Here is a 21,591-nt window from a genome sequence, read left to right as displayed (position 1 = left end):
GCTAAAGACACTGGTTGGCCGCCACAAGCAAAGAAGTTGTCTAAGTATGTTAACTTCATGGATTTGCTCTGTCTAGTTGCCTTGCACCATTCTGCCAAAATATTGTGTCATCCCCGCAGTCCCATTCTGAAATCCCCGTGCATTTCAGTCGCTTTGAAGGGACACAAGCACTGAAATGAGATCTCACGACCCGCCTGAGTATCACACTAATTGAGGCTGACAAAAATACGAACTGCACCCTTTTGAACTGCTGACATTGAACAGAGTGGATTAGGCAGCATATATTAACAACAGGTGACAGGCTGCGGGGAACAGTGGATGGGCTGTGTCATGGCAGGTCCTGCTCTGGACGGTCAAAGATTAAACTAAATGCAGACATGAAAAAGAAAAATGTCTTGCTTCATATCTTCTTCCCATTTGACTTCCACACGGATGGGAAAAATTACATTAAAACTCTGAGACATGTTGGTGTAGTCGAACTTCTGTATTATACGGTAATATATACACACCTGAATGCATAAACTCGCATAAAAACAAAACAAACACCTTGTAAAACAATAGAAACAATAGAAAAAGGAAAACAAGACAAAAAACAAGAGGCAGTGTTACAATCTAAATACGGGAGATGGTGATGAACAGCACAAAACGTGGAAAAAAGTCAAATGGGAAAATACAAAAATGAGTTCATACGTGTGAATTTTAGAAGAATCCATTTTTCACAATACAGTATGTGGTCAAATGTAAGGCAAACAAATAATTACGAATAAGCTGAAACATGTAACTGAAATGACTTAGTGGAAGCTTCAATAAACATGTTTTTTCTTATACACACACATATATATATATATATATATATATATATATATATATATACATGTATAAAGCTATAAATATATACAACAAAAGGCTTGCTCAGACAGTATAAAATTATATTTAAAAAGTTCCAGTAGCTCAGAATTGCTTTAACAAAAAAAAAAAAAAAAAAAAAACAGCAGTTACTCTCTCTAAATATTAGATTTATGGTACCAGTTTTGTGTAATGGTCCAATCTGATTGTGTAATACAGAATGCATTATGAAACATTTACTTTACAACATCTGTGTGTCATCACAATCAATCAGCCCAATGAATAAAGCCTACACTGATATGTCAACATAATTTATAATCTATTTAACACTTTCTGTCTTTTCATAAAGTGCAGCTAAAAGAAGTTTGTGTTGGCTTTTGTAAAGAAAAAGAAAAAAACAAAATGCTTGTCGGAGCATCATAAATTACGACGGTTGTCCAGCACTACTGCAAAAATACAATTATATACACCATATTTATTTGCCGAATCCAGAGCAACTGGAGGCTCAAGTGTCCAGATCCAAAACGCTAACAGTGACGGACAAATCCGTCAACCTATCCATCAAACCTCAGACTCAGGATCAAGAGTTTGTGTAACAGGGTTAAGGTTAAAAAAAAAAAATCAATTCACCGGAAACGTGATGGCCGAGGGACCATTTTTTGTGTAAATACTAGCATCCTGGCATGAAAGAAAATGTTGTTGTCAAATCTTGAAGTGTTGAAAGCTGTGAGAAGCTCCAGACATGTGTTACAGGCTGCCGATATTGGGAAAGCTCTTGAGCTTCTCTGGAAAGTCGTCTTTATAGAGCACTGGGTCCGCACGGTGCTCTACCACCTTCAGAGGCATTGTTCCGAAGACCGATGCAAACTTGTTGATGCACTCGGACCTACAGAAGAAGATAGGACATTTACTTTTACAGCAGGATAAAAATGCATCAAGCAGCTTCAGATAGGAATGTCCAGCTGTTGATCCCAAAGTTTTTCTCAATCCATATATTCGGTCGTGGATTTTCATTCACACAACTCGCAGAACAAGGCCACGTACAAAACACAACTGAATTAAATATCTGCATCTAATGTTAAAAACGGTACTGGACTGAAAAGACTTTTAAAGTCAAGAGAGAACCATTTCAATTAGAGTTTTCAAAATCCAAAATCTGATCTCCTTTTTTTCCTGTTTGGATGAAACACTGATAAATGAAGATTTGTATGCCTGATATACGCTTCAGTTCTCAAAGAAACTGAGCACAGAGAGCAAATAAAGCCTCTGTCGTCAAAAAGTGAACATCAAAATGAATAAAAACAAACCGTTAAAATGACAGTTTACTGCATCGGTGAAAAGTTGTATTTTAAAATGCAATATTTTCTCAACTTTCAGCAAAACAAAGAAAGCAGACTCATTCTGTTTTAACAATAAAAAATAATATATTTGCAAATATTAAAATATTTAAAATATTTGAGTATTCTCTACAATATAAACCAAAGAAATTTGTGGGGGAGTGATGTATATGCATGATTTCCAGCTAAAATTTGGCAGCACACCCACACCCACAAATATAAAGTAGACAAGTACTTTAAACAAAAAACTGTGCTCGCTTCTTCCAAGATTTATAAAACAAACTAATATACCTCTCCACCATGTGCGTCTGATCCAGTGACAGTCCATCAATGGCAGTACATTCAGGACACTTGAACTTTTTTCTTGGGGTCACCTAAAAGGAAACAGAGCACAGTCACACCAGTGACGTCAACTCACTCAAACCATTTGTTAAACCTCAGCTGCCCGGACAGAAGCTAATGCTGATGCTCTGATGAAATAAGACTGGACAGCATTGGACTCAGCACCCAACACTCTGAACATGTGTGAAAAGAAACTGAAAGACACAGAGGAGTGATGTTATGGTAAAAAAAAAAAAAAGTCTTCTGAGGTAACCTGACAAGGACATGGTGGGAGGTGGGACCAGGTGTAGGGAAGTGTGGATCCTGTTATTTGACGGAAGGGTATGCATAAGCTGTGGTGAGCTTAGCAAAATATACACGGGGCGGTGGGGGTGCCAGTGAGTGACACCTAGATAAGGGAGGTTAAGGTCAGGCTTAAACTCATGGCCCCTGCACCTGGGCAGAGTCAGTGTGATGAGGAGGGGGAGAGGCAGTGATGTTGACGGGTGAGAGCTGATTAGACCCAGAGATGCTGCTCTGCGAGTTCAGAGCCTCCCTCTGCAAGCTTAAAAGACTGAGCAGTAAGAGCTATGAATGTACCTTTATGGGGGCTTTGCCCGTGATGTTAGCCACGAGGAAGTTCATTGCAATATCTTCACAGTTCATGTGAGCATCCACCCAGTTCTTGATGTCTCCTGGCATCTTGTACGTGTACAAATAGTTGAAGTACTGAAAAAGAAAGAGATTCACAACCTTCAATACTGCAGTTTGTACAGCAAGTACAGATGAACCACTGAAAACAGCAAGTACAGATGAACCACTGAAAACAGCAAGTACAGATGAACCACTGAAAACAGCAAGTACAGATGAACCACTGAAAACACAGTTTTTTGCTTTAAATTCAATTTTCAAAACCTTTCAAAACTAGTTCTGTACGTCATTGTCAAACCATGTGAAGCTCTTTTGAAAAAAAAAAAACAAAAACAAAAAAAAACTCTGTAAAAGGCAGAGGAGACGTTTAAGCAGCCATACTTTCCAATTCAGCAGGTCTTTACCTTGTGGTAGAAGGCAGCACCAGTTAGAACCATTGAAACCTCGTTGGTCCACTCGGACTCATACTTCCACTTCCCCATTTCATGGTCCCAGAGGTGCAGCCGCCCTGGATAACCCACCAGCCTGTCAGGAAACTCCCTCCACACCTGGAGGAAATAGCAGGAGAGGAGACAGATTGTCTGACACATTCAGCTACACTACCATCTATCAGCGTCTGCTCCTCTATCTTGGAGCCAAAAATTACAGAAAGTCAAATACCTGCAAAAGAGGGTCTAAAAGAAAATACTTTCAGGCAAAAAAGGCTTTATGACTGGTCAAATATCTCAATAGGCTTAGCACCAATCAGAGAACTCCTCTATTTTGCCTGTAATTCCATGTAATTACTTCTAAACTGAACATAATTTTATCAAATAGGCTCTAAATGGATTCAGGTGAGCGTCCTGCGTGAAGTGGGGCAGGTATGTGGGCATGGAAAGCATCAGCTGCAGACCCGTCATCCTTCTTCCCACATCAAACACATTCAGCAAGCAGTCAAATCTCAAAATAGTGGAGAATGAGACTGTAATATCCATGAGTGACTTTAAACGCTGGGATCAACTTAAAGAGGTTTAGATGGGGGAAAAAAAAAAAAAAAAAAAAGCTGCCATCAGGGGAAAGATGGGGGAAGCGTGATCAAGGCTAAGTGGAGTACACGTCTCACCTCATAGCCAAATTGCAGCTCATCAGATGTCAGCATGATGATGTCATCGTCAATCGCTAGCACAGCTTCTGTCTCGATCTCATCGTAGGGGAAGAAACGATTACTCAGCTTGTTCTCTTTGGTCCGCACTACTTTGAGAGGAACACCGACCTTCGGCCAAAGAGACTCTGCGAAAAAAAAAAAAGAAGCAAATAGCACATGTCTCAAACACTTCTATCACTTATTTAGTTGACAAAAAACACACACAGAAAGTATTAACGAGTAAACTATTTTTCATTAAAAAAAAAAAGAAAAAAAAAAAAAGGCCAAAATCTGGGGTTTACGGTTGCCTGCTCTCTTTGTCGAACTAATAAGTACATGTAGCACAGTAAGGCGTTGGCCATGCATGATCAGGTAAGGGGTGCATACTGTATATGCGCTATGCCACGCTTTAAAGCCAAACACATCAGTGTCTGAACAAGAGTGTGGAATTATTGGGTCATGTACCACCAACAAAGATTTTGAAATTCTCACTGGCAGTGAAAAACAGCACTCTGGGAGTTCAACTTCACTCACATTGTTACACTAACCTCAAGCACGTGCAAAACTAACCATACAGCGATTCTTCATGAGGCAGATCCCCAGTGTTTTTTCAGGGGAGCATTTCAAAGACCTTGGGTGGTGTCCATGGCACGGACTATGGCAAGACAGATCACAAAGAATGTGTCCCCTCATTAATGGAGTAACTGGGGCCTGGCAGCCTATAAGAGGAACTTCAGGTCCTCCTAACCACGTCTGAGGTCTCCTGTCAAAAGCTATTGTCAGGAAAACTGCTGCGTTAGATGCCCAGAGTTTCTTCTTTCACTCACCCCATGCTGCTGCCATTCTTTCTTTAAGTTCAAGGATTGGAAAGAGACAGTTAAAGTGAGGGAATTATGGGCTATTATATGAATTTGAACATTTAAGCCATAGTTTGGCATGGGTCAAAATATACACTATTAAAAGCTGTTGTGGCTCGTGACTTAAGCTGTGTTTAACGACCGACTTAGCAAAATTCCATGTTCTGAAAAACTGGTTTTGGTTTTTATTTGTGCCTTTTTTATTGCATTATTATTGCAGCTGTGTAAGTTCATCCCAGCTGCTGTGCGGATGTCGAGGGTCTTGGACAAGTTGATGAACACCATGCCATTTAAGTGTGTGGTGGTGCAAACATGGTGCGCAAACTCACCAGCAGAAAAAGTGTTTGTTTAGAAAAAAATCCAAACACCTGGATAGCATCTTGATCAGTAAAATACAGAAGTTGCAGCCAAATTAGGGGACTGTAAAAACATGATCACTGCTCGGTGAGAATATATGGAAGAATACAGCCTACATATTGGCCCGACTCCATGAGTCTGACCTGTCAATGGCCTCTTGTTAATTCTAATGGGACACAGAGCTCCAGCCAGGCTGCTGACGCCTTTAATGAAAAGGCAACTCACAGCCATGAGGGAGTACTTCAAAGCCAAATCTATACTTCATTACATTAACTTATTTATAACAGCAGGATAGATTTAATTCTTGAATCAGCTCTTGGTCAAAAAACCTGGATCTTACTTAGACTTTAAGTGGGATGAGGTACAGTATACTTTTATATACTTCGCTGTCAAATTAATGCAAACAACAGATGGTGTAATAAACAATAGGGCCCATTCTGACATAACTGATAAAACAGGTGACAATTCTGGTCAGAGCTATGGAAAAATAGCAATATTAGTTTCAAGTTAAACAGAACACTGGCTTACTTACTGGCTTTTCTTGCAGTAATCAACACGTAAGTGTGAATGTCTGCCTGTTGGAGATAACGAGTCCTGAGTTAAGTAGGACAACTAAACTACAGCTGTAAAGGTAGCCTACAAAAATATAGCTTCAACCATTCGGTGCATGTATTTAGGTTTGATATGAAATTTAATCAGTACAGTTTGCCCACTGACCTAAATAATTATCGTCTTGCACACAGAGCATAAAGGTTAAAAGGACAGCTTGGTCTGTGACTTCCCTGCTCACACTGAACAGGTCAGTTAACACACCACCATGTGGAGCAGACATTGAACGTCTTTACCAATACCCTGCGGCTTTTGTCTTATGATGATTCCAATGACATAAAAAACCTCCAAAGCGGAGGTTCATTCCAAACCTAGAATTGTTTGTGTTTTACACCCCTTTTCTAAATTGTCATGATGACAAGCATGACTGTATTCTGTTTTGAATGCGACGCTAAGCTGCTCTACACTTCCTCCACCTTCTTCGAAACAGAGAGCCAGAGGGGTGTGGCGCAGCTGTTGTCCAGCAGAGGATTTATTGGTCTAAATAACCACAATGACATGGAACAATAAACAAAAAGGGGTAGTTGGTAGCTACACTTTATTATACTTTTAACCTCTCAGCTGCCATGGGTAGAATGGGACCTATTTGTAGACACAAACTCACAACGTGATTACTAAACCCTTTATGTTAGATTACACAAAAGTGGGACTGAAATTACATGTTGCAGGTGCTAAACTTAAGTAAGTTGGTGAGGGGAACTAAAGTGTCACTGTAGGGTGGAACAGTTGGTACATAATCGGATTTAAGCTGCATCTCATTTTGAGTCAATTTGACAGTACAATGAAAACGTCTTGGGCGTCTTAATAAAGTTTAAGGTCGTGCTTACTGTTAATTTATTATCTTGATTCAAAACTAGATAGTTTGGTTTTACCAAATAAACTTTATACTCTCCGATTATATAAGTTGTATATAAATTACAGTGTTAATAAGTTTCATGACAATCTTATTTTGATGCGAAGCAGGTACACTCACCTTCAGGAGGACTCTTGTTTTGGTTATTCCACACCACTAAAAGCTTAGCCAAGCTCGGTACCTTGGAGATTTCTGTGATGACTCGGAAAAGACTCTCAACACGATCGTAGGTCAGCACCACTGCTGTGAACCCCGGAGCCCTTGGTGGGATAAGTGGCAAGAACAGGGGGCTGTTCACACTGGACCACTTCTACGTGAGACAGGAAAAAAAACATGAGCTGCTGAAGCCAGAAACATCTTTTTTCACCCACTTCGTTTTTTATTGCAAAGATAATGTTGAGCTCGCCTCGACGCCCATGAGGATTTTCTACTCTTTAAAAAAATGCATCCTCAATCATCCAGTAGCATGGCCCAGGGCATGAGAGAAGCCAAATGTGGAAAACTTCTAGTTAGAGTGCCAAGCTAGTCCTGCATAAGCAGGACAAAAACTTTGCAAGTAAATTCTAAAGTCATACTGACTCAAAGATAGATCAAATGACACTATAAAATGAAGGGTGCTGCAGAAGAGTTTTGGAATGGTGTGTGAACTTACTGCTGCACTTTTATGGTTGCCTCTTAGGTTAGACAAGCTGCAACCAGTGAATATGCCAACAAGAACCTTGCTTACTAGGATTGTCATTTCAAGGGAAACAAAAATACAACCAATATTTTTCCTCTTACAAGCATACACTACAGAAATATTGGCAAGTATAAGAGCATTAGTGTCTACTCTTGGAGATCTTCATCAAAGGCTGTAAAAGGTTCCACACTCCAGGGATAATAAGTGTGAGAAGGTCAAAGAGAGCAGATCTAAAACAATAAATCTGAGGGCTTCTTGAAGTGCATATAAACCCTGTTTCTCCTCTGGTCCCACAGAGTGATTATGTGGCTCCTTCCACAGCATCAACAAAAGTCTGTCAACAGAGACACAGCCACTGCTTTTTACAGAACATCAGTCACTCCACTACCAATAAAAATTCACTTTACTGGCAAGTGGAAACTTCCCTGTGGTCGTTGTCACATTGTCATACAAAAAGAGGGGGAAATCATTAAAGTAACACATATATGCAGCACAGATGCATAAAAAACAGACTAGAACATGCGGAGACCACTTAAGTCATTTGTCAAACTGAATAAGTTAGATGAAAAGAAAGCCACAGCTCAATATGTCGCCATCCAGCCATCCAATAGATCTGAAGAGTTGAAGCTTTTTTTTTTTCACTAAACTGTATCTACACAAAAAAGAGAAATTTAATTTAAACTGTTGAAGTTGTTCAACTCATCTGAGAAACCTTCCAAGACACGCATCAGAACTGAAGTATAGCTAATATTCAAAATGCTTCAGTTAGTCTGTCCTGTTTATCTGAAGAAACACTGAGCTTGGACAGCATATAAAAGTGCTGATGGGTACTACTACTTCACACTCTAAGCATTAAATATTAACATGTGTGTGCTCAGATGAAAGGAGATCAGAGAAGATAAAATGTTTCCTTTTAACAAATAGTTGAAAGATGCAAACAATTGAGTGTACATTTTTATTTTGGCTCTCTTCTTGCACACTGGACTCCACAAGAAAATGAATCTGTTTAAGGATTGACTTCCAGTTTTAGGCTGTTTAAGGTGTTCATAGCACTGCTGGGTAAGCAGTATAGAACACAATCCTTTTAACCTTTGAGGATTCCCCAAAAAGTTACAGACTTGTAACCTTTAAAGAAGATTGTGATGAAATGACTAGCAAATGCCCAAGTCGAAACCTCCAAAAAACAGCTTAAACTCTGGCAAGTTTGAAAGTCTAAGATGCGTCAGTTCGTGAAATGTATCAACCTCACAAGTATGCCCCCTACCTACAAATCACAAACAAAAAGCAGCCTGTGCCTTATTCTGAAACCCCCTCTCTTCAAAAGCCCCCGCAGTACTGGGCAATGTGCTTTCAATTACCACCCTTAAGACTTCAGGAGGAGAGGCAGAAAAATGTCTGCCTGATTTATTTAGTGCTGTGTGCAAGTTCTTCCCATCATCCAGTTACTGAATTCATTGAGAAAACACTTTGTGTCCCATCGCAGGCAGGAATGGCCAAAGGTCTGTGCCCAGACATGTTAACCTCTACTAGATCTGGACAAACCTTAAGTCAAAGGGAAAGCTGACAGATTGGACAGGAGGTTGGACACTCGACAGAGCATTCAAGTGGTCAATGTCATGTGTGACTGCCGAAGACAAGCTACATTCTTGGGGAAAAACAGTCTGCCACGGTCAAGAGTGAGCAGCTGCTTAACCAGATTTGAACAGAACTAAAATTACATCAAAAACACCATTTCAGACTGCTGCTTCGTTACACCCATTCATCCTGATTGTTACAGCCACCTCTCTTATCTTATACAGAAATACTTGTTGATAACTGAATGAGTCAAAGGTTTTACTATGCATCCGCACACAGGCCGACATGTGCACGCCTCGATCCCACAGACAGAGCTTGGAGGAGTCTCTACATCAAACCGCGTTGATTAACAACTCCTGGGAGATGGTCGCCCAGCCAACATGTCTGCAGCCACAAAACTCCCCCAACCAGAGCATTACTGAAAACACACAAACTATTCTTCATTTCCAGCATACTCAACAAACACAATGACTAAGACATAAAGGAACTTCTAATTCACCGCAGTGCAGGCATCCTCCTCGAGCAGAACTGCTGACACAAACTGGCTGCCTCAGAGCTATATGGGTGTACACCAAACTGTGCAGCGCTGCATGTGTGGCGCTTCAGAAAGAAGGGCGACAACTTCTGTCACTCTACAACGGAGTCTTTGATTTACAAGGCCCAGGAGAGTGGGAATACTTGATCGGCACTGTAAGCTCCGGCATGGCAAAAGCTCTGTTCTGGAGGAGTGTCGTTCAGATGTCTGCAATAAAAGCACTTCCAAGAACACAAATAAAAGGTTTAGCACAGTAGAGCATAAAACGGTAAAGATCATATAGCTGTATTTATAAAGAGAGCAGAAAGATAGCAACACTGAAAGATACAAGAGGAAAGTTGGAACAAAATAGGGACAATGCCAACAAGTATGGAAAGCTGCATACCACCACAGGTGGATTGTTCCACTGCTCGTAGGTGCGTGCAGCATATGGGTAAATGCGGTCATTGATGATCTGGAGTGTTGTCAAGCCAATAGCCTTCATGGAGCTGAAATAGGCCTCCCAGAACCAGCGAGCCTAAAGACAAAACAAACATAACAATTAAAAATGTGTCCATACAAACAAAATTGGGATGTAAGCACTCAACTGCACGTTCAACTCAATGTTCATACTTTTCTTTTAATTTTCAGTGACATTCTGCAAATTTGTTCTGACTGAATATACATAAAAAAAACAACAACAACATTTCAACAACCTAGAATTAAGCAAAGCCAATATGGACCTATAGCTTTTTCTCTGCAGTCAACTTCGGGCTATTGTCTGGTTGCACAGAATGAAAAGGGATCAGACGGGGACACAGCACTGGGAAACTGGAGACTGGTTGTGCTCACATATTGGAGTGGCTCCATTACAGCTTGATGTGCAGACCGTGTTATTTGCTGCCAAAGCATAAAAGAAGGGGACTGATTGTATCAGTGATGTCTGGTGCTCAGGTGCAGTCAGTGATGATGGACAGTGTCAGACTTCTACATTTGTTTTAATATTTGGATGTCCACCAGGTTTTTCTAAGGAATTCACCAGCATGTCTGTTGGTACCGTTTACATTCTTTCAGATGCAAATCCCTTAAAAGCCCAAAATGAATTGTATGAGGTCATCAGCAAAAAAAAAGCCAGGAAAATGGTATTTCTTTTACAGCGTGATTTTTTTTTTTTTTTAAACAAACAAAGTGTTTTACTGAAATTCTACGAATATGAGATAAAAAAAAAGAGACAGAAACAGCCACAGTCCCGGCAGCTGCAGCACAAAGCCCTCACTCATTGTCAGATCATATGTGCCAACTGTGGTGGGGTTTTTTTTTTTTTTGGTGGGAGAGCAACTGAATCTTGTAATTTTGTTAAATAATCTTTGTGCTCTGAAATGGCAAATAAAGTGAGACTTTAATCTCGTTACTCAACACGGGCCTTACCTGAATTCTATAGTGCAGGGCTGGATGTTACCGCTTCTCTTCTCATTTTTTAACGCTACAGAGTAAAGCTATTAGAAAAGATAAAACCATTGTGATGTCATAACTGTAAAATCCTAATATTCCCCAAAGACCACATCTTTAAAGCATATTTTGCAGCACTCTCCAGACTCTTGTCTCTCAACAACTCTTCTGAAACCTTGTGAAATCTCCTTTGTCTGTCTCTGTTTTACTTCAACAGATCTCGGTTTGAATAACAGACTTTATGATGAGTGAGCGTTTAACCCATATCTTAATGTTATCACAATGAATGCAGGACTTTTCATTCACAATTCACTACATTTTTTTTCTTTTCTTTCCACAGCCAAGACTGCAGGTATGTGAAATAATACCCGTGCGTTGAATTGATATATTGGTGGTATTTTATCTAAGCTCCGTGTAAAAAACTTCAAGGGTCAGATCAGAGGCAAAGAAACAGAGTAAGAGTTAGTTGAGCTTCAAATAACATCGTCTTTGCAGAAATCACCACCGTCTGTGTAGGGAACGAAAGACCGGAGATGTACAACGCAAAACAGCATTTATTTTTACAGTGGGGGTGAAGAGAATTTAAAAAGACTGTCTAATCTCAGGGGCCTATAAATCAACCGGTGATGAAAGTTTCTTTTCCGACCGGGAGGAGGCATAAAGAAAACTGTGCTGGCCCCAGAGCCCACACCGTCACCTCCACCCTCACCCAGCGCCTTCAGGAATTTTTATGAGCAGAGAGGAACAGACATCATTGCAAGAGAGGAAAGAAACCGAAACTACATCATCCAATTGCAGCATTTAGCCTCTGGTCTATGCTGTCTGTTCCAATGCTCAGAAAGAATTGTAGCAGAACAAAGATGCCAACAGCAAGCAACTCAAGCCATCAAATTATCAAAACTGCTTTGACCAATTAAAAAAAAAACAATGTTTGTCATTTAAATCATAACTAAAAACTTGAAATCAGACGATTCAAGTCAAAAGAAACAGTCATCTGACGTAAGGAATGCTCAGTTAAAACCAAGAAATCTTCAAATTTCCTTTAAGCTTAAAAGACTTTCCAACAGCTCGCACTCTTTTCTTACTTACAGTGTTAAAATATAAGCCCAAAGTGGTGAAGGGGAAACCGTTTATTAGACAGGAGACAGCAACACTTTTTTTTTTTTTAAATCAAGTGAAAGTTGTCAAGTGCCTGACAGATGGTTAGATGTATGGACCAGAAATGGCAGCCAATGAGCTGTGGCCAGAACTGGGCAGTCATTAGCGTTTTTTGACATAATCAAAAACAGCACTAAAACCACGTCTGTTTCAGTCATGCGAGTTTCTCGCTGGGAATTGTGTTTTTCTGTAGATTTATTAGCACTTACTTACACACCAACTGTGATCAAAAAAGGTTTTCACACACACGCACACAAGGACAAGTACTTGTATGCACACATCTACACATAACTTATTACCTGGTGTAAATCAGCTCTCATTAGAAAAGCCAAAATAAAACCTAACAAGACTTTGGGCTGTGAGGAGCACATTTTAACACCACTGCTGTAGGATTGGGGTTCCCGTTGGATCTCACAGTCCTGGAGCTTGTGAGCCCTCAGGATTCCCAGATTACCGATTTAGTCACAGATTAAAAGGGTTAGGGTTAGGGAGAACCACTGGTTCTATGTTCTCTTCTGTTCAGCATTCACATTTTAGATCTGTGCAGTTCCAATAAGTTCTGCATTTGTGACAGAAAAGACAGGAATCTCGTGGACGACTGCAATAATAGTTCAAATTTGCATCTCTACATTGGTAATATCATGGAGCTCTTATTGCTTTACTAATTGACCAAGATGCACTGCTAGAATATAATGGCAGATGAAGAGAAAGACTTGATATCTTATCAAATCACCCGCAGCCAGGATACAGTGCATGGGGGGGGGGGGGGGGGGGGGGGGGCTACAACACAGTCAGGACTAAGTTAAAGCTCACAAACAACACAACAGCACACTTGAAATCCATCTTGGACAACACTTACCCTCCTCACATCAGATTCAAATAACAGAAATGATTTTGCTGTGACAATTTTAATCAAAGATCTGCAGTATACGAGTCATATTTTCAGGGTATAACCTAAATGAAGCTCATTGAAGTCGGTACACAAGCAAAGGATTTGTGGCCTTACTTGAGCATCGTTAACATCTCCCGGCCGATTAGTGCGTGGCCCTTTAAAGATGGACCTAAATGGATGCTTTCGTATCTTTGAAAATGAGTCCTGATGTCTGAACAAAGCCTAACAAACACTGACAAAAGTTGCAGCTGCAGTTTATCAAAATTTGACCAGGTTTCTAGTTTGACTAATTGGAAAATTATTTTGTCCTATAGGATGAAGCGAAACTCCCGTGTTATAGCACAACGGGCCTTATCACGGTCAAGACGAAAAATAAATATTTGGAAGAAATTGGAACATACTTACCAGAAAGGCATTTGATGAAAAACAACAAATATGTTCCTTCCTCCAAAACAAGATAAGATTTATTAGCTTTGGTTAGGTTTTAGTACCCCAACCAAACCACTGAGGTACTTAATCTTTCCCAATGATTTCTTTTTTTTTTTTTTTTCTGGGAGGAGGAGCTTTTTTTATATTCCAGGTACTCACTCCTAAAGAAAATGTAACGATAATATATATTGATAAAACTTTAATACAAACTAATAAAATAAACCTGAGTTATTTATCATATGGCATCTCCGTTCAGATGCTGAATGCACTATCCATTCCTACTCTAACATGTGTGAGGAAAAGACCTCATGGGAGCACAGACACACAGTGAAAGGAAAGGCTACTTAGCCCTCTGCTGGCAAACTTATGAAATACAATGTTCAACTACAATAAAGAGGAAGTCAATGCACAATTCTGTATGGTATATCATGAGCTGTTCACAGTTTTTGTATTGTATACATTATACTATTATAATATATATTTGTATTGATTAAGTGTGCCATAGGGAAATAGCACCTGGGTAGTATGGGAGTTAAAACAAATCAATCACATCAGAAAACGCCATACCGCAGGTATGGTAGGATATTAGCTTTGCACTTTCTGTAAACAGGCTGTGAATATTCAAGATTTAATGTGGATCAAGGAAAAAAAAGATACAAGGAAATCTACTACAAGAGCCTACAGAGCACTTTGTTAAGAACTCATTAAAACAGCAGGAATAACCAACAAAATGATGACTTCAAATAAAATATAAAACTTTACTAAAAAATATGTAGGGAAAGAAATCTGATCACTATTTTGTTCCTTCAATTTTTGATATTTTAATATCAGTTTTTTTTACAATGAATCAGATTTATTTTCTCAGTGTGACCATTAGGACAATTAAATTATGCTCCCCGTCTCGGCTTCAAGGCTGACCCCTTACCTGCAGTTCAAACAACATCCTGGATGAAGATATACACCTTAGGTTTGATCTAAAAGTCAACCACCTCTGTTGGGACACGTTTTAGATCAAAATATTTCACTTGCAAGCAATCAGTCTGTCGATAATAAGAGCAGACAGTGAGAGTGCCAGGTGCAGTCATGTTCATGCTACCACGATAGCTGTGAGCTGTCCATATCGGTAAACTCCCAACAAGCTCTGCAATCTAATGGGCAAGACATGCACATCCGCCTGTCTGGTGAAATTCAAGCTCATCTCTGGGCTTTTGGCCTAAAATGTCTGTTTAGTCAGCATAATTGGTAAATGGACTAGAGTTGATACAAGAGAATGAGGAGCAGCTGAACTAGTGCACAACTCTCATGGCTGCTTTCACCTTTGTTTATTGTAGCTCAACGCAGATATAAAAATGGAAAGAGAGCAAGGCGTCTTTCATGCACTTCACTCAAGTTAAAGCAAACATGGCCGAATCGTCTACGAGCCTTTTAAAATCTAAAATCTAGCAAAGGTGGAAATTCAAACTTACAAAAAGGAGAGTGGCATCCAAAATTCTGTCATTTGCACGTCACATAAAATATGTTCTGTTAAAATAATATAATAGGTTGGGTAGATGGGTGATTAAAGAACAGTCACATCTCAGACATGACATGCAAGAGCTCTAAAACCAGCGACAGCACCGATGACCACCATGCCAGTCACAGCTCTAAGAACTGTAGTTCTGTGTAAATCAGCTGGGAGATGCTGTGGCTGTTACCTGTCTCTGCATTTCTTCAACTTGTCTGTTGGGAATGCTCTTCAGGATGGTGTACATCTCTGAGAGTTTATCCTCTGGAATAACCACAGATGCCCTGTGCGGAAACAAAACCATCCAATTAGTTTACTGAAAGTGAATAAATGTCCAAACAATGACTTGGTTTTACATCGTTTGAAGACTTGGGCAAACCTTTTCCAGTCGAGTACTTCAGAGAATGGCAAGATGTAAGAGTCAGCTAGGATAATGGGGACACAACCAGCCTGCAGCACATCACTGAGTGCAGCCTGACCCAAACGTGCCCCTCGCAAGACCACACAGAATGAAGACTCCTGTAAAGACATTTTCTCAGTAAAACATCAAATGGGACATTTGATTTAGCTTACCGGCTCTACAGACAAGCTCTCAGGAATGAATCTCACAACTTTAAGAGCGTCAACCGCATTTTGACCACAAAACAGTTCCTTCTCCCAAAGTGGTACAAGCCATTCAGATGTTCGAAATGTACATTAATAAAAATTCCTCCTCAACATATGAAAAACAATCACGAACCAAAAGTAAGATTTTCAAGAAAATCATTGAACAACAAATGTAAAGCTTGATACTCTTGTTAATTCCCACCTGCAGGATCTGTGGGTAGTCATACACCTGCCCTTTGTAGCACCGTTTTCGTGCAGAGGCAGCACCCTGCGAGAGGTTGCTACACTTGTCCAGGAGGAGCAGTGCTTCTCCATTTTCTTCTTTCAAACGCTCCAATTCGGCACGGTACTCTCGGTGAATGGCAGTTTGAGACGACAGAATAAAGTAGCGACGTGACCTGAGCAAATGGTGACAGGAGGTATACGACTGGTTAATAAGTCGCACGTTATACTGTTATCTAAACTGGCCTAAAGAGTGACAACAATCCACAGTTACTTTTGCTTTACTCACAGCTCAATCATAAACATTAAGCACCATATGTAGAGAAGTTATTTGGTCATGATTTGACACTTGAAATAATGACAGTTTCTATGTGTCATCTGCTCACCCTGGCTGTCTCTCAGGCAGCTCGACATCAGCAGAAAGAGGGCTGTACACTGGGATGCTGACATCATAACCTTGTCTGTAGGTCCATGTAGAGAAACCACCTCCAGCCAAAAGCGCTCTGAAAAAAATGGGCGTGGATTATAGCAATGCTTTCACATACTGGGGCTCTTAAGCATGAGCAACAATCCTTTAACAATTGGGCTTGGTGTAAGCATTTTTTTTTGTGAACAGCAATTCTGTTGTGAGGTCTGAAGTAACTTCAAATAAAACTCGGTGACCTTATGTGATGTGACTGCAATCGGTGAAGAAACGCATTTGGTATTGTGTTCTATCTTCAGGCAAGGTGAATATAAAGTGGAAACATATCACCACAGACACCTGGTTCTGATGAGGCTCTGAGCCAAATGGACTCCAGCTGGAAAAACCCCAGAAAATTCTTTAAAGCTAGAGACGGTGTTCACTGTCTCAAGCCTGCATGTTCATAAATCCAGCATCTTCCATCCTAAACAATCACTCCAGCCAACAGGACATCTTGGAAACATGACACATGCTGGTAAATACAACCAGATTTGAAAGTCACCACAAAGTCTCTGAATAAAATATGAACATCCTACCTGATTGTGAATAGATATCATAACTATATAAAATGACCATAACACTGTGAGTTTGCTTGTTTGTTTGTAGCTATAAGAGGGAGGTTCATGTCCCTGGACCGAGAGATCAAGCTTCCCTCCTTTTCCATGATTTGGAATGTAATCTGCAGTTGTTTTAGCTCAGTTTCATCCTATAAACTTCAAAATCAAAATGAGGATATTTTTAGTATAATGGATTCATGCACACATACAAGTCGCATTTATTGAGCATGATTTCTTTTTTGGAGCTAGTCAAATGACAATGTCAGTGTTATATATTAACTTCTGTTACGTTTCTTCCTTTATTTGTTTGTAATGGGTGCTGCTGTAATGCTAGCACCAGGAGAGCTGCTAGTGCACTCATCAAGTCCAGCTTCTCAACCACTACTACAAAACTTTCTAGCATCCTTGCTAATGTCACCAATCCGTTTGAATATATCAACTAAAACATGTTGGGAAGCTTTTATTACACCACGAGTAATGTAGTCAATTGCCATCAACACATGTAGTTAAACAAAGTACTTTGATGGAGCAGCATTGTGCATTGGGAACACTCAGAGAGTAACAAGAAGCAGACAAGAAAAACTGAGCAGGAATGAAATGAGCACATATGAAGTAGGTCAAATTTAATGTAACTATCTAAATCTTTATTTAAATTGGGGAGGCATTAAAGACAGTGACAGGGATGTTATGTGTTGTAGCTACCTATCCCTCGGCACATCTAAAGCAGTGTTGTAATCAGGAGGACCTCCAGGTAACATGTTGAAAAGTAGGTGATTCATCCCTTTGTCCCATCTACAAAACAGAGATAAGATTAATGTTGGAACAAAATGTGAACAGATCATTGAAAGAATGGAAAACTTAAAACTTTATCTTATACACTTGCATATGCTACGAAATAAACAGTGGTATGAAATAATGGCGCATATTCATATTCCTGTTTACATGTTAAGCAGCATCAGTTACTTAATGAGTCATGCTATGCTTTTATTTTATGTAAAGCACTTTGAATTGTTTGTACATGAAATGTGCTATACAAATAAATTTGATTCAATTTGATTTGATTTGATGTACACCTCTATAGCCACATTCGGACAGAGCAGTTCCAAGAACGGTCCACCTCAAAATCTCAAAAACTGCCCTTCCCCAGGGAAACTGTTTCATTTTGCATTCGCACATGAGTCGGGACCTGACAGAGACTGATGCGACGCAACCGTCTGTGACAGTGACGTGTTATTTTAGCGCCACACTCAACAATAATACAAAAAAACCCCCCACGAAAAGTAAGGAGAGAAGAAAAAAAACACCACCAAGAAGCTAATATGGAGAGCGGGGAGGCCACAGTGTTCATTGTCTGCATGACGGTGATATTAATCATGGACGATCACATCGGATGTCTAACATTGTGGCTGGAAGAGCACACAGAGAGTCAAGATCAAGCGCAGGCGATACTTCTTCGTTTCATGGAGGGAGGAAGGAGAGCAGAGCGCCGCAGACAAAGGAGACGACGTGTAAGTTTAACTTATTAAACACGCGCAGGTTGTGTCCGTGTCGTATGAGTAAACATTTCAGCCGTTATTCTACTGTTTACGTTGAGCAGATCAGAAACATGAAGAAGTGGAAATCTGACAAGGGGCGTAGCTACCAACCACCAAACACCTTCGTCAGATGTGTTCCTATAGAACCCAGAAAAGACCCGACCTCGGAGAAGGAGCTAAAATGGTTATAGGAACTGAGGGCCGCGGTCCCGAGTTCCTGTATGTCCGAATGCGGAATAAAACGGCCCTGTTCCTGAAAAGGTTATAGGAACTGCCAAAGGTTCCTACAGTGGGAATGCGCCTTATGCCACTGTGATATTTGTCTCCATTCAAAGTCTTCATTATGTCCATATCCAACAAAACACTGGTTTCTCTGTCATCAGTGTATCCATATGTAAATGACAAACAGGTTTTAGACATCTCAGCCTACTTCCCACATGCTCACTGTAGCTTTATGTAATGAGCTTGCCCTGGAAACCATAACAACAATGGTGCCTGTACACATGTTTTCCTGGGGTTTTACCGTCTTATACTTAAACGGAACATAGAGCAAAAACTCTTCTTTATTGTCTGTCCAAACAAATTAATCGCACTTAATTTGGTTACACCATAGTATGACCTACTATTTTGATTTTGAATTTATTGTCAAGTGAGGATCTGCCGTCTGGACATGCTGAAAATGTTCTTGTCTGTTCTTGTATTCTGACGTGTGGCTGATGTAGACGCCATCGCTACCTACTGGCTGAGAATGATTATTTCAGCATTTGTAGGGATTTCGGCATTCTCATCGGAACAGATGCCCAAATAGAAGGAAAAAATATCAATTTAAAACGTTTCACGGAGTATTGCAGACAAGGCCTTAATTGGGTAAATAATGGAGTATTACTGTCTATATAGCTGTTGACTATCTTGTAAAAATGCAATGTTCAGTCAGGATGCTGAATTGAGCACACTATCCTCTGATACACTGCTGCTAACTAATAACTCCCCACTCAATCATCGTTAAACACTGGCCTTCCATAATAGAAGAATGCACCCAACAGTGCCACCACTAAAGAACAGGAAAAAAGAGCCCAAGGCACCAATATGGCCTCCTAACTTCCCAAATGCTGATCTGACTGAATATTTGCAGGATGCCCCAGAACAAGTCCATTCCTGAGCCTTGACACCAATCCCTAAAACTCAAGGATCCACTGCAAAGTTTCCACATGTCCCCCAAAATCCATTGTCAGCCCCTCAACAAGTTAGAGCTGTTTTGATGACATGTGGGAGAACCTAATGTGGTGGCTGATCAGTGTGGAGTACATGTTTGAGTTTAAGCTACCCTATCTATAACCTTTGTGCATTAAAAAGGTTCAAAAGGAGATCATTCGGAGTGATTGACCATAATATACCAGTTAAACCCCACCATATGTTAAAAAAACTAATTAAGACTGGGTCTACAGTATTTGTTTACCTGGGTAGCATTGCCAAGGCCTGGGCAGTTTCTCTGATACGAAGGGAGTTCTGATTCAGCACGTCAATAGATGGAATAAAAAGACAAGCCCTGGTGACGTCGTCAGTGTAAAAGTCACTGTCAGAGATTGCGCTGAGCAGGTCATTGTATTCTCGTGACAGTCCAGTGCTGCTGATGGGAACTCCCAAATCATCCACAAACCTCTGAAGAGGGTAGATGTAGACCTACAAAAGTAGTCATTTCAATCATGGCTCAGAACTGTTTAGCAAAAAATAAAAAATAAAATGTGGAGGTTGCTATGAGTGTGGTTACCTTGATTCTGTTCTTAGGATTGTATCCACATCTGTATACGTCAAAACAAGTGTGCATTCGACAGCTGAGGTCACCCCTCTCAGGTATGGGGCTGGATCCAGGCAGCCGGATCAGAGGTGCGTCATGGACGCTTCGTTTATCAAGGGTCCAGTCAGCTGTGGACTCAATGGAGTGGGGCCAAAACTGAAACATCCCGGTGGCAATTAATCCAAGCAGCACCACGGAGAAGAGGGTGATGTAGTATATGCGGTGCTTGGTTTTCATCCGGGGGATTAGAGCAGGGCCCCGCGAGCTGTATTTCCCCGAGGCATACATGACTGACACCCCTGTCAGACCAGCCGAGGTACGGACAAGCTACAGATCAATGCCAAATCCATGTACTGACAACATCAAGTACGAACAATTCAGCTAAACGGGTTATAAGCCCCTGCCATGTATCGTTATAAGTACATATTGTCTTTAAAAGATATGTCAACGATGAATGATACCGAGCCAAAGCCACGGCCAAAGAGCATCAACAATAATGCGGAAGTAAAACTTGTTTGGTTAAATTAACTTTAAATTTAAACTCTTAATTGCCACACTTTACCCAGGGATCTAACTTGGCTATCAGCAGCTAACATAAAGCAGAAGTTCGCTAAACCAGCAGTGTAAACACTCATGCTAATTGAGCTAACTAATATAACTAGTATTATAAAACGTCACCAGCCGACTAAATACAGGTTAACGGCTGAACGTTAGGATAAGATGTTTTACATACCGTAACGTTAAAGGGAACGGTCAATTCAGTCCTAATTCATCGCAGTACCGAAATAATGAGCAACACAAATAAATACAATTTTAATGACAACCTAGCTTCAAGCTAACAGTCGCATCCTCCAAGAAGCCTTTCAGTATTTGGCGGAAGTTGTTCTTCTTTGATTCTCAAAGGTGTGTTTGTGACTCAACAGCAACGTACTCTGCTTCCCTCTGGTGGGGAATAATGTAAACTAACACGTTTAATTGCTTGTAACACCCTCAACCTCGGCGTCGCGCCTTTTCCCTTTTAAGAATACTGTACATAAATCCGGTAAGTTTTTGTTGTATATTACCTGAACTCAAATTCTTAACACTTTCACGCCGTCCCTAAATGTCTTTTGATCTCATGCTTGGCAGGCGAGAAATGCTCTTTTGCAATGACAAAAACGGCTGAAGAAAGAAAAAAATAACCTCAATTCTGCTTTTAAACAACCCTTTCAGGGTTAGTTTTTGAAGATATCAAAACTCCGGATAAACCCTCTGAACAA

General features: G+C 40.3%; 1 protein-coding gene across 1 annotated transcript; it reads right to left on the bottom strand.

Moving 5' to 3' along the window:
- Positions 1 to 469: 469 nt before the first annotated feature.
- ext2 (exostosin glycosyltransferase 2) lies at positions 470 to 21,209 on the bottom strand. The gene is made up of 15 exons (XM_075459553.1): positions 21,066 to 21,209; positions 20,306 to 20,631; positions 19,994 to 20,217; positions 17,705 to 17,794; positions 16,369 to 16,485; positions 15,963 to 16,158; positions 15,534 to 15,673; positions 15,345 to 15,438; positions 10,129 to 10,260; positions 7,075 to 7,264; positions 4,258 to 4,424; positions 3,560 to 3,703; positions 3,105 to 3,233; positions 2,475 to 2,557; positions 470 to 1,732 (listed from the first exon to the last, which is right to left on the bottom strand). Exons 2-15 carry the CDS (start codon positions 20,618 to 20,620, stop codon positions 1,594 to 1,596), a joined length of 2,160 nt encoding a protein of 719 aa, XP_075315668.1. The 5' UTR covers positions 20,621 to 20,631; positions 21,066 to 21,209; the 3' UTR covers positions 470 to 1,593.
- Positions 21,210 to 21,591: the final 382 nt, after the last annotated feature.

The sequence above is a fragment of the Odontesthes bonariensis genome, chromosome 1 (assembly GCF_027942865.1).
Source record: "Odontesthes bonariensis isolate fOdoBon6 chromosome 1, fOdoBon6.hap1, whole genome shotgun sequence".
In the NCBI taxonomy this organism is placed as follows: Eukaryota; Metazoa; Chordata; class Actinopteri; order Atheriniformes; family Atherinopsidae; genus Odontesthes; species Odontesthes bonariensis.
Note: the sequence above shows the minus strand (reverse complement) of the source record. Positions and strands in the feature narration are given on the sequence as shown.

Excerpts from the sequence above, each read along its gene's own strand:
- ext2 (XM_075459553.1), bottom strand. The coding sequence starts at position 20,620 with ATGTATGCCTCGGGGAAATACAGCTCGCGGGGCCCTGCTCTAATCCCC. Across the intron at positions 20,218-20,305 it reads ATCCTAAGAACAGAATCAAG|GTCTACATCTACCCTCTTCA; the intron begins GTAACCACACTC and ends CTACTTTTGTAG. Across the intron at positions 3,704-4,257 it reads AGCTGCAATTTGGCTATGAG|GTGTGGAGGGAGTTTCCTGA; the intron begins GTGAGACGTGTA and ends TATTTCCTCCAG.